At 34.8% G+C, this 12,567-nt stretch overlaps 1 protein-coding gene across 1 annotated transcript; it reads left to right on the forward strand.

Moving 5' to 3' along the window:
* Positions 1 to 2,660: 2,660 nt before the first annotated feature.
* On the forward strand, positions 2,661 to 8,362 carry LOC117987338 (pancreatic lipase-related protein 2-like). Its single transcript, XM_034974339.2, has 7 exons — positions 2,661 to 2,707; positions 3,391 to 3,544; positions 3,883 to 4,031; positions 4,375 to 4,620; positions 5,393 to 5,729; positions 6,235 to 6,281; positions 6,719 to 8,362. Exons 1-6 carry the CDS (start codon positions 2,677 to 2,679, stop codon positions 6,278 to 6,280), a joined length of 963 nt encoding a protein of 320 aa, XP_034830230.1. The 5' UTR covers positions 2,661 to 2,676; the 3' UTR covers position 6,281; positions 6,719 to 8,362.
* Positions 8,363 to 12,567: the final 4,205 nt, after the last annotated feature.

Below are 12,567 nucleotides of genomic sequence, written 5' to 3' on the forward strand. Positions count from 1 at the left end.
TTGATGGTAGGGCCAAGTTCGTAAAACTTAAACAAATTATAGTGTAAGTACCTACTGGCTAATTTGCTTTACATGTGACTGACATATTACTTAATACATATTGTGATTCTACTAGGCTACTAGCGTTCATAACTTTTATCATAACTTATACCCATATGCCAGCTCAGAAATTCAGTAGTTTCGAAGATTATCCCTTATACTGATACACCCAAACTTATAAACTTTACCTCTTTATATTATTAGTGCACTTAAGTAGATTTCTTTTGATTATATTAATATTCATAAGTAAAACATTTACCAAGAACCGGCACGGGAACCTGCCAAGTGTAAGTCGAATTCGCGCACCGAGGGTTTCGTACTACAGAAGCAAAACGGTAAGAATCAGTTTTGTTAACGAACAGCAAAACTAACTTTGTTTGTAGAGGTTTATTGTTAATATTTAAAAAATATATATTATAATAATAGAGCGTTAGTTTTATTTTTTCTGTAAAATGGGAGGAATGATATTTTTAACCGACTTCAAAAAAAGGAGGCGGTTCTCAATTCGACTGTATGTTTTTTTTGTATGTTTGTTACGCGATTACTCCGTCAATTATGAACCGATTTTGATGATTCTTTTTTTGTTTTGTAGGACATACTTCCGAGGTTGTCCCATTTTAATTTGGTAAAGATCTGATGAATATCTTCGGAGATGGAGAACAGAACTCCTCAATGGATAAAAGTAAATTGCTCGCGATCAGTGTAATAGCTTTGTAAACAGTAGGGTTGTAACCAGGCATAGCATATTTTTAACCGACTTCAATAAAGGAGGAGGTTCTCAATTGAAATGTGTGTTTTTTTGTATGTTTGTTACGCGATTTCTCCGCTAAATATAAACTGATTTTGATGATTCTTTTTTTGTTTAGTAGGACATACTTGAGAAGTCTTTTTTACTTCGGTGAAGATCTGATGAATATCTTCGGAGATGGAGAACAGAACTCCTCAGTGGATAGGAATATTACTATAGAACTACAATAAGTCTTGTACACATAATATATGGGCAATGAATTAAATTATTTTTTACTTTTTAGTGTTTGTGGTTATTGAAGTCGGTTTTTATTTTTTTCGACATTTTGCACGATAAATCAAAAACTATTTTGCATTGATCGCCTTCCATACAGGCTACAGCGTGACGTTTATTACGTAATAATGTTAAAAATTAAGAAAAATTATGATTTTTATTTAATTAGTCTCTTTATTAATAAATTCTAGCCCCATAAACTACTGCTATAAAAAACATCACGTCATTTTATTAACCGACTTCCAAAAAGGAGGTGGTTCTCAATTCGGCTCGTTTTTTTTACCTACTACAGTCCAAGACCCTATTCAATTTTTTAAAAAAAATGTAAGTAGGTAGGTACTTATACAACTAATAGTCATCAAGTGTGTATTGTACCTTAATAATTGATTTTTTATCAATATTTTATTACGTTTAATGAGACCCAATCATTATTAACTGATAAAAGCTGTCTATACCTACATTTTTGGTATGAGTTACATTACACTCTATTAGTCTGATACAGTGAACATAAAGTCGTTTGGTATCGGCAGTCGAATCGAAAGGCAAAGACGGGTCACTAAACTCGAACCATACTAGAACCATAATAATGCTACTAGCTGACTAGCACTACAACCTCATGATCAAGTTTACCTACTCCCTAGAACTTCTTAGCTTCTACTGTTTATCATGATCAACCCATCACCGGCTTACTACAGAGCACGGGTCTCCTCTCAGAGTGAGAAGGGTTTGGCCATAGTCTACCACGCTGGCCATGTGCGGATTGGTAGACTTCACACACCTTTGAGAATATTATGGAGACTCTCAGGCATGCAGTTTTCCTTCACCGTTAAAGCAAGTGATATTTAATTACTTAAAACCTTAAAACGCACATAACTCCGAAAAGTTAGTGGTGCGTGTCTGGGATCGAGCCACCAACCTCCGATTAGAAGGCAGACGTCCTAACCACTAGGCTATCACAGCTGATTATATTATGTTGCTGTTTGTATCGTGCTGTTTATATTGTGTACCTATTATTTAGTAATATTTTATACATTACTAGCTGCCCTGGCGAACTTCGTTCCGCCTAACAGTCGATTCAAAATTTTTAAATTTATCTCACCGTAAGAACCATCCTCGTACTTCAAGGAATATTATAAAAAAGAATTAGCGAAATCGGTTCAGCTGTTCTCGAGATTTGCGATGAGCAACACATTTAGTGATTCATTTTTATATTATAGCGATATGTATTTTTATTAGATCATAAAGGACTAAGAGATCTATACATTAATGATCTACCTAAGTAGGAAACAAGAATCTGATTGTCAGAAGCTGTAGCAATTCCAAACGAAATATAAGTACCTACCCAATGGTCTTCTGAAGTCCTGCGCCCAACCACCAAACAAAACGTCGCAGTGTGGGTGTGATTCATCCAGGAACTGAGTTATTGTTTTACATGAATAAAGATTCTGTTGCAATATGGTAAGATAAATAAGATATTAACAATAAATTTAATCCAAGATAATAAAAACAATCTAATAAAGGAAGATTATTTACATTGGACAATAAACCTATGTATAAAAACTGTTTTTGTATTAGATATAGTTTAGACAGTTACAGGTATCAGTAAAGTGCGAAGGATGACGGGTTTTTTATTCCTGCTATTAGTGGGTGTGTATCACTTTACTATTAGTTTAAAGTTTTAACTATCGAAATCGCTTCGCACGGGTAAAATTATTTGAGTAGGTATTGAAAATTTCCCAAAGAAAAACTATCTTTCATACAAACCCTGTTCTGACATTTTACGGACACAAAAAACCAGCCAAATCAGTCCAGCCGTTCTCAATTACAATTAGTGTTTTTTATTTTATTTTATTTAGGAGCAGGTATACCTATAACTAAATAGATATAGATCAACGGTTAAGGTTAGAGACCTTTCAAATATTTTCTAGTCGAGCTTTTAGAACTTTAAGTTTTTTTTGCGTCCACGCACAAGTACGTAACTACTTACTTATTCATTTTATTAAAGCACAATTCTGTGTTCGATTAGAAATAATTTTGTTTCGTCGTCGTGGTCGTCGTCTCAACCGATAGACGTTCACAGATGGACGAATCACGAAGGTCTCTTGCAAAGATCTCGACAGAATACGGCTTCTTGTCCAGCGGCATAAGACCGCCGCTCGCATAGGGACCGCCTGTCCCTTCCGTATCCAATTCAGCTTTTCAGTCGTCTTCGTCGTGCATTTCATGGTTGCAACACTTTGGGAAGCCAACGTTCTTCTCAAACGTTCGTTCAGTTCTTTGATTCAACCTAATGATTTATTCATATTTTTCACACTCGTACATGTTTCTAGCTAGTTCTGCATTAGCAGAACCAGTGAATCGTATCCAGGACCACCTTCTTCGTTCCGTTCAGGCTCCGAACGCTGAGGATGGAGTGAGTGTCGGTGTATCAAATTTGAAATATAGCAGACAAGATGAAACTAGCGAGTACTATCTTTACACGAGGTTTGTACCTATACTTACTTACTTAGCAGTAGCGTGCTATAGAGGCATAACGTCAAGAGTGAATAGGCATCTTCTAGGCAAGCGCGCTCCATCTTAAGCTGCTGCATCACTTGCCACCAGGTCTGATTGCAGCCAAGCGCTAGTCTGTAAATTTAAAAAAAAAACTTCCCTAAGAAATGTTAATTTATACTTAAACCTCTATAATAGGGTAACCATACCCTGCCTACTCAAGTCAAAAATTCATTTCTGTATCAGAACCTGTTCAAAAAAGTTGTTTGTTTATAAGTAAGTATGCTAATTTTACTTTCTCTCATAATTATATATGCCAACCGTTTCAGACATAACCCTACAACAGCTCAGAGATTAGTGATAAACAATGATAACAGTATCACATCGTCCAAGTTCAATGTCAAGAACCCTGTTGTTGTGGTTATTCACGGCTATCTCGATAATACTAATTCTAGCTTCAACGAAGCTATAAGGGATGGTAAGCTATAAGATTTCGTAACGAATATTAGCCATATTAAACATAACTAATAGTAATAATATAGCAATTTCCTCTGTTATTACTAATATCTGTTAAAATCTAGGAGTTGGTTGGTTTAGAGATTCAGAGAGGTTGAATTAGAAAGGTTGGATGGAGGTGCAACAAAATTAGTCACATTAGCGCACTCCTTTGTAAGTAGGTATGCTAATAAAGTAATAACTGTGCGGTAATACTTATTTTTATCGCCAAAGTGAAATAAGAGTCTGCTTTATAGTCATTTTAGAAACGCTGATTTAACTTTAAGTTACGATTAAATAATTAATGTATTGAACAAAAATTACAGCGTATCTTCACAAAAGTGATGTGAACATTATAATGGTGGACTGGAGTCCTGTAGCCAATGATCTGTACTGGGCGTCGGTAAACGGTGTACCAAGGATCGGGCGTAGCCTGAGACAGTTCCTTAGCTTCCTGAACAAAGTCACTGGAGCCTCCTTTGGTAATATGCATCTGATTGGGTTCAGCCTGGGAGCTCATGTCGCCGGCATTGCTGGCAGGGAATTAGGTGGCAGTGTAGCACGTATTACTGGTAAGTGAGATATTTAATTTATTATTAGGCTTTTTTTTCGATGTCAAGTTAATGTAATACAGTCTAATAATGGTAGCGGGCCTACTTGGAAGAGATATGACAGTTATTATTAAACCAATAGGCTTCTATACACAGCATCTTACTGGAATGCTAAATTGCTTGGCTTTGCTGATAGAGTGGAAAGTATCCATGGTCGAAGCCTCCTACTAGACCAGATAAAATTTAGAAATTATGAATTCCCAAATTGACCCTGCCGGGATTCGGGAATCCTACCCGGGACCTCCTTATAGGGCTATAGCGCCAGGGAGGTCGTCAAAAGACGGTGTAGATACAGGCGCTGACTTTTACACTTACCTGAAATTATTATCCTTTGAGGGAACGCTATGATGTAGTACTTAGGTAAATAGCGAAAGGTATCAAACTACAGTGCTGTCATGACTTATATTTGCGGGATGACCTTTATAAACGTAGTAATTTTCTACTTGGTGCCTCAGAACAACGGAAACATAGATAGATAAAATTTAAAATACTATCCTTTACCGACGTTAAGTTTCTCTCAGTTTAAAAAAAGAAAACAAAAAAAAAGTTAAAAAAGGCACCATCCGCAAACATGCACTGCATAAGTGGTTAGCTAATAATTACGTGTACTTAGATATTATTTTCATAATAATCCACACAACTCATTCGCGTATACACGAAATAAGAAGGGCAAAGTATGCTGCCCTGCGAAACACCTTTATTATTTTAGTAAAAACATTGCAATTTTTTATAGGATTGGATCCTGCTGGACCGCTATGGTATGGTAATTCGAACTGTCTGAAACCATCTGACGCAGTATATGTAGAAGCTATACACTCCGACGCCAGTATTGTAGGCCTCGGCATCGCATTACCGGTAGCCGATGCCGACTTCTTCCCCAATGGAGGAACAAACCAACCTGGTTGCCCCAACTTATTCTGTAACCACAACAGAGCATGGGAACTATTTGCCGCCACTGTAACTTTCAACAATCTTGTCGCCAACCGGTGTGCTAACATGATACAGGTTGTTACAAATACCTGTCGTGGAGATAAACTGCATATGGGCAACGATGTCTTGAATAAGAGAGGGTAAGAATACTTGGCCTCTGAACTCGGTTATGAAGTTTTCGTGACAGTAACATTCCTATATACCCGTTTCCGGGATGCAATAAATAGGTAACTTTTAATCCCGAAGAAGCAGAGTTTCAACGATTAAAAATATCTAAATCCAGTCGCAGGCATCATCAAGTAAACTATAAACAAATTAATTAGAACATAAATTTCTGTTTATATCTAGAATCTAATAAATGGTATTACCGTATATCTACCTACCTACAGTACGCAGCGGGGTAAATCGATTTTAGGAGATAGCAGATTTGTAGATTGTGGAGCACTGTCTCTGTCGTTGAGACCGAATAAACGTCACATAGGTATGAGTGACAGAGACAACGCCCTACAAAGCCGAAATATCATTCTAAAGGCCGATGTACATTACTTTCTGCAGCGTACTGTACTTACTTCATGTGTCTTTTGCCTTTTCGTCAGCGACATTAGACAAAACAATATCATAATAGTCTTATGTTTTTTCTTACAGATCTGGATTATATCGAGTAGACACAAAAGCGACATATCCATTCTGATGTAACTTTTTTACTTGTGGTTGCATAATATTATTTTAAATATCCCTAAAAATTACTTTAATGTGGTATTTTTATTAAAGTAGTAGATATATAAGCCTCTTAGTTTATTGACTACACATACCTATATAGTAGGTATATAGTCAATTTTATAGTAAGTAGGTACTCCGTACTTAATACTCAATGGTTCATAGAGAGAGTTCTTCTCAAAGAGAACCATACTCAGAAAGTCATCCAAAAGTAGTATGTCAAAGTACGATTTTAGTCCTTATTTTAAAGGTGTGACAGTTGACCCATAGAGTTAAAATGGCGTGCGAGGAGTCATTTTATACGAACTATACATTCTTTGATACCGAGTACCTTAAGTAAGGTACTTTGTTAGTAGGAAGTAATATTTATTATAATATATTATTAATATTCTTATTGCCTCGTTGTTTCTAGTGATCGATGCTCGTTGGTTGGTTCCAAATGACAACATAGATAACAAAATTATCAAAGAGACTCACAGATCTGGAGAAATAAATAGTTAAATACCATAAATACCTGTGATAAATACTGTGAAATATGAATTTACTACCTACTGTCATTATAAATAAATAAAAATATCATATAAAAAATGTAAACTAAACGAAACTTCCTAAATTTTTAATAGGTTCCTTGTGGTTATTTTTAAAACAAGAAAAAGATAATGAATATAAAAGTTAACTATGCTAGTAACTTATTCCTGACGAAATAGCTTAACCCTGGTAACCAGGTAATAAAAGGAGCTAAGCTTAATTCTAAGCCTTCTAGGCCACCAAAATGCGTTGGTGTTTATGTAATAGTCGGTCAAATATAATTGCTGCAATATGTGATCCAAAAAGAAAGGCATTTGAAATAAAAACTAAAGAACATGAACTTGTAGAAGTAGATAAATATTTGAAACGGAAGCTTGAAGAATTGAACAAAGCAAGTAATAAAATGACAAAGAAGGATTTGGTGGCTGTTGCCAAAATTAAGGATGCTCGTAAGAAATTAAAAAAATGCGAGAAGACTTGTAAAAAAAATAAAAAAATATCACAAAAGAAAAAACAGAGAACAAAGTCTTGTAAAAGAATAACAAGTAAAAAGAAAAATGGAATGGATGATACTTCGCATAAATTATTTGGTAAATATTTCAGAATGAATAAAAAAATTAAAAAAAAGATTAAAATGAGTAGAGGGGACTTCGTGTCTGCTTTCAGAAGAATACTTGTACAACCCTGCCCATGTCCTTCCATAAGAAATGACCCCCAAGGTTTTCGCAAGGCACAGCAAAGACGCTGGGATGCAGCTTCTGGGGATTGCTACCTCATTTCGCTTCAAAGGACACCTCAATTATGGATTTATCATCGTTGGCCAGAAATATACCCTCATTATTTAAACACTAGAGCACTGTGGAAGAATTGTAAATTCTTCTTAATGTGTTTCTTAGGATTCCTCTTTTGGATACCATGTCTACTTTGCTTAGAATTATGCAAATGTTGCTTCTGTGCTTTTTGCAGTGATAACTGATGTAATGAGACATTATTAATTTCTATAAAAGTTTCCTGAAAATATAATTATAAAGCTCTAGCAACCGCAAATAATTAGTCTATTTTTATTTAAATAAAAAATCAAGTTTGTTGTATGGGAGCCCCTGTGAAAATTTCAACTGTCTAACTATCACGATTCATGAGTTAGTCATACAGCTTGGTGACAGACGGACGGACAGCGGAGTCTTAGTAATAGGGTCCCGTTTTACCCTTTGGGTACGGAACCCTACAAAAGATTATGCAAAAGACCGAAACAAAAATCATAACTAGGTATCCCATTGAAGTATTTTGATGGTATAATATCTGCATCGCATCTAGATGCATCCAACGAGATTTACGAGAATAGGTAATGCAACTCAAAGAAAGAGGTAATAATTTTTAAACCGGAAGAAATAATGATACAATAATATAAGTAGTATACAATCTCATCACAAACCAAGTGGATACATACAAATACAGTCCGATATTCCTACAAAATGACGCCCCACGCGGCATTTTAACTCTATGGGTCAACTGTCATGTCCAAAGTACGGTTCACCCGTTTCACCTTTGAAATAAGGACTAAAATCGTACTTTTGACATTAAACTTGACACATAAAGTCAAAATGGCGCGTGAGGAGTTAAATTTTATGCGTTATACCCACAAGAATATGGGTACTATATACCTACTTGTTTGACCTCAGATTAATAAACAATCCGATAGAATAATCCGACTAATAAAATAATCTGAGTGCTTGATGAAATAAAATATCCAAAATGCCAAGAAAATACCATAGTCATTGATAGTCATAGTTAAGGTCATAGTCCATTCCATGGCGTTATTGACATTATAATATTTTGATTTTTGTATACATGGTTTGTATATATATTATATTCTATTTAATAAGATTTATTTTACTTTAGTGATGAATAAAATTCATAAAATAGTCATAAAAATAACGTGTTTTAAAGTAGGTACTGCATCAAGAAAGAAATATTAAAGAGTAGGTATGAGTTATGAAATTGGAAGTATACACGGACTGCACGTAATAGATTTCAACTCTACATGCAAGTCCATGTCTACAGGCTCTAAAAACAATATTTCTGAATTATTATCTGAAGATAATTTTATTATTGGTCAAGAAATCAATAACACTGATCATGCTTACAATACTAAAGAAAATCTAAAATCTCGAACTTCCAATGCGGCTCGCAAAAATCCAGCATATTGTGTGAAAATTCCAAGTATATCTGATACTTCGTTATGTACAAGGTCACTCAGGGTTAATAATAATGCAATCAGACGTCTTTTTGGAAAAACATCCTTCAGTGCGTATTTTGCCTATGCATAAATTTTTATGATTTTTTTAATTTTATGTTTAAGTAAATTATACTATTATTTTTTAGGTCCATTCAAAGGATCCCTTCACAAGAGATCAGTAAGCATAAATGACCTAAAACAAAAACTATCGTCAAGTAGTTTGGTATTTTCCGACAGAATAAAGCAGACTTTTCAATTAGCTACAACTCAAACGTTGGTGAAACATAAAAAGAAAAGTAACCAGAAATTTAATCCTTGTAATGAGTCATTTAATAAAAATATACAAGTTTTATTTACATCTAAAGGAAATAACTCCACGAAAAAATTTAGAAACAGAATTACTTGTAGAGAATGCAGAGCACTGGATCTATTTTACGATTCTAAATCATCCGGCGACGTTTTTGGATTCAGTTCAAATAGTAATAATAATCGTAAAGCTCGTCATTACTATCACCTACCAAAAAGTCGAAGTAAAAGGAGTTTCCCAACGCGTAATTTTGATTACCAAAATTATCGTCGAGATGACGGGTGTTGCAGAAAATCTCATATAGAGGATGAAAACAATTACAAATCAAGTTTTTATGACTATACTCGTACGATGGCAGATTGTTATAACTTGGTAGATGGTCCATGTGATTTTCAGCCTTGCCACACAGAGCCGAGAACGAGCAAACTCTGTGATGATGAAACATTGAGAATCGAACCGTGTTTATGTTTACATGAACAGGTTTCAATGGCAACAGCATGCTTTCCGATCTCAAAAGAAGAGGCTGAGGACTGTGAAATCAATCCACATTGTATATTAAACCCAAATATTGAAATACAATGTGACGATAAATATGTAAAGGGAAATCAAGATAATAATGTAAAGCATAGCACAGCAAAGAAACCTGTATCGTTAGTAAAATCTACCTTCAGGAATATTCTTTTTGGTCTCGCGGTTTTAGCATGGTCTCCTTGCATAATTACATTATGCCTTTATTTGCTCATAATGTATCCAATCCGACCACAAAATATTTTTAGAGACTATAGTGAAACAAAGAATTTTTCCTGTCAATGTGGTTCGTGTTTTAAATGTAGGAATAATTTCTTGCACTCTACATTTCGTTCCTTTGTAAAAGTGGCTAAAAAAGTTCGTAACGCTTATGATTCTTTATATTCTTTTCTAAAAAAGCAACTCATAAGACCGTATCCGTGTCATCCTCAATACAAGCAGAGTCGACAAGGTCACCCAAATCCAAAAAATGAATATATGCTTTATTACTCAAGCTACAGGGGATGGTTAATAAAGCCTATACGCAAAAGTTTGAATAAAAACTGTAGAAGTGATCGCAATTTTCAATTTACACAAAACGAATCTCAAAGTCCATCAAAACTTCGTCACAAAAATAATGACTGTGAGTGTAATATTTCTCTAAAAAATAAAACTACACATTGTAATAAAGAATCAGTTAAAAGAATAAAATTACCGAAACAGAAGTCCAAAAAAAGTTCACTAGTTCAAAAAAATATGGAATACTCTATAACTCACGAAATAATTTCAAAGCCATCTCAAAAAAAATCTGAGCGTGGAAAACTTAAAAAGCAACACCTTGATTCATCTCCAATTCATGAAGTAAAGTGTATGTGCGAAACACTTAAAAAGCAGCACCTTGATTCATCTCTAATTCATGAAAAAAAGTGTAAGTGTGAAACACCAAAAAACCTGCACCTTGATCCATCTCCAATTCTAGAAGTAAAGTGTATGTGCGAAACACTTAAAAAGCAGCACCTTGATTCGTCTCCAATTCATCAAGTAAAGTGTATGTGCGAAACACTTAAAAAGCAGCACCTTGATTCATCTCTAATTCATGAAAAAAAGTGTAAGTGTGAAACACCAAAAAACCTGCACCTTGATTCATCTCCAATTCATGAAGTAAAGTGTATGTGCGAAACACTTAAAAAGCAGCACCTTGATTCATCTCCAATTCTTGAAGTAAAGTGTATGTGTGAAACACTTAAAAAGCAACACCTTGATTTATTTCCAATTCATAAAGTAAAGTGTATGTGTGAAACACTTAAAAAGCAACACCTTGATTCATTTCCAATTCATAAAGTAAAGTGTATGTGTGAAACACCTAAAAAAGAACATCGTGACTCATCCCCAATTCGTAAACTAAAAAGTAAAAAAATACATAAAAAGTTACCACCAAGTATTCGACCACCAAAAAATGAAAATCTTATGAACCCTTACGAAAAACTATCTAAAAACGTATCTTTTAATAGAATCTCAACACCACCTATAAACATACGTGATCCCTTACATGATAAGCTATTACAGCGTCGAGTGGCTAACTCAGGTAAATTGATAAGTAGATTACCACTTTCAAATTGCCAAAAAAAGGTGATTTACATAAAAACTAAGGGCAAAGTGAGACCAAGAAAAATTAAATATAAAAAATACAACAGTAAGGGACGAAAGTCATCCAGTAATCTAAGAATAATATGTTGTTGGTGTCAGTCCGTTAGAAAGAATGTTAGAGAAACTATCAATGATTTTGGAGCTCGATCGTGGAAAACTGATAATATTTGTGACGACATGTTTGTCTATACGCTAAGAAATAGACCGTGTTTTTGGATATACAGTCTCTGTCCTTCGTTTTACCCATATTTTTTGAAACTGCACCGATTTCACAAAAGTTTTATGCACGCAATTATGGTAATTTTTTCAATCTGCGTTTGGTGTCCAGTATTAAGCTGTTGTTATGTTTTATACTCCTTGTGTTGTAGATGTGTAATATATTGAACGCTATAAAATATTTGAGATTATTTTGTTTTATAACAAAGTACCTATAGTACGCGACAGGTTAAGATGGGTGGGGATGCCCCGCACACCCGCACAGCCCCCGCGCTAACCCGATGCGTGATTGACGTGACGTGCGGGTGTGTGGGGCACACACCCTTCGCCTCATACCCCGATAGCCATCTCGACCTGTCGCGAACTTATACCTAATATATTGATGAGTACCTTCTACCTAGTAATAATTTAATAAACACAGTCTGTGTTACTACGTACGTATGTATGTAGGTACCGTACCGTCCATGATTTCAATAATAATAATTATTATAATTCTGATTTCCACACTACATCAGAAAACATATTTTATTTTGGTAGCAAATTGTTTCGAAGTATTTTAAAAAGCCCGCGCCCGCCATAATCGTCTTGGGGCGAATATATGTAATATATATAATATACACATAAAATAATATACACATACATGTATATATATATATATATATATAGATGACGAATCGCTTCCACGGCTTCCGCTTTGCGTTTCGTTTTGTCATAACTCTATTATTTTATTAACGCCTATACGGTTCATACATGGTGGTCTGTGGTGTTGACATAATTGTCAAACGTCAATGTCATTCGTATCGTAATGCCAAATTTGTCA

The sequence above is a fragment of the Maniola hyperantus genome, chromosome 12 (assembly GCF_902806685.2).
Source record: "Maniola hyperantus chromosome 12, iAphHyp1.2, whole genome shotgun sequence".
NCBI classification, from domain to species: domain Eukaryota; kingdom Metazoa; phylum Arthropoda; class Insecta; order Lepidoptera; family Nymphalidae; genus Maniola; species Maniola hyperantus.

Bases quoted from the DNA above. Each gene is read 5' to 3' on its own strand.
- LOC117987338 (XM_034974339.2), top strand. From the start codon at position 2,677: ATGACGGGTTTTTTATTCCTGCTATTAGTGG. The intron at 3,545-3,882 runs GTTTGTACCTAT...CAACCGTTTCAG, and splicing joins GAGTACTATCTTTACACGAG to ACATAACCCTACAACAGCTC. The intron at 5,730-6,234 runs GTAAGAATACTT...TTTTTCTTACAG, and splicing joins GATGTCTTGAATAAGAGAGG to ATCTGGATTATATCGAGTAG.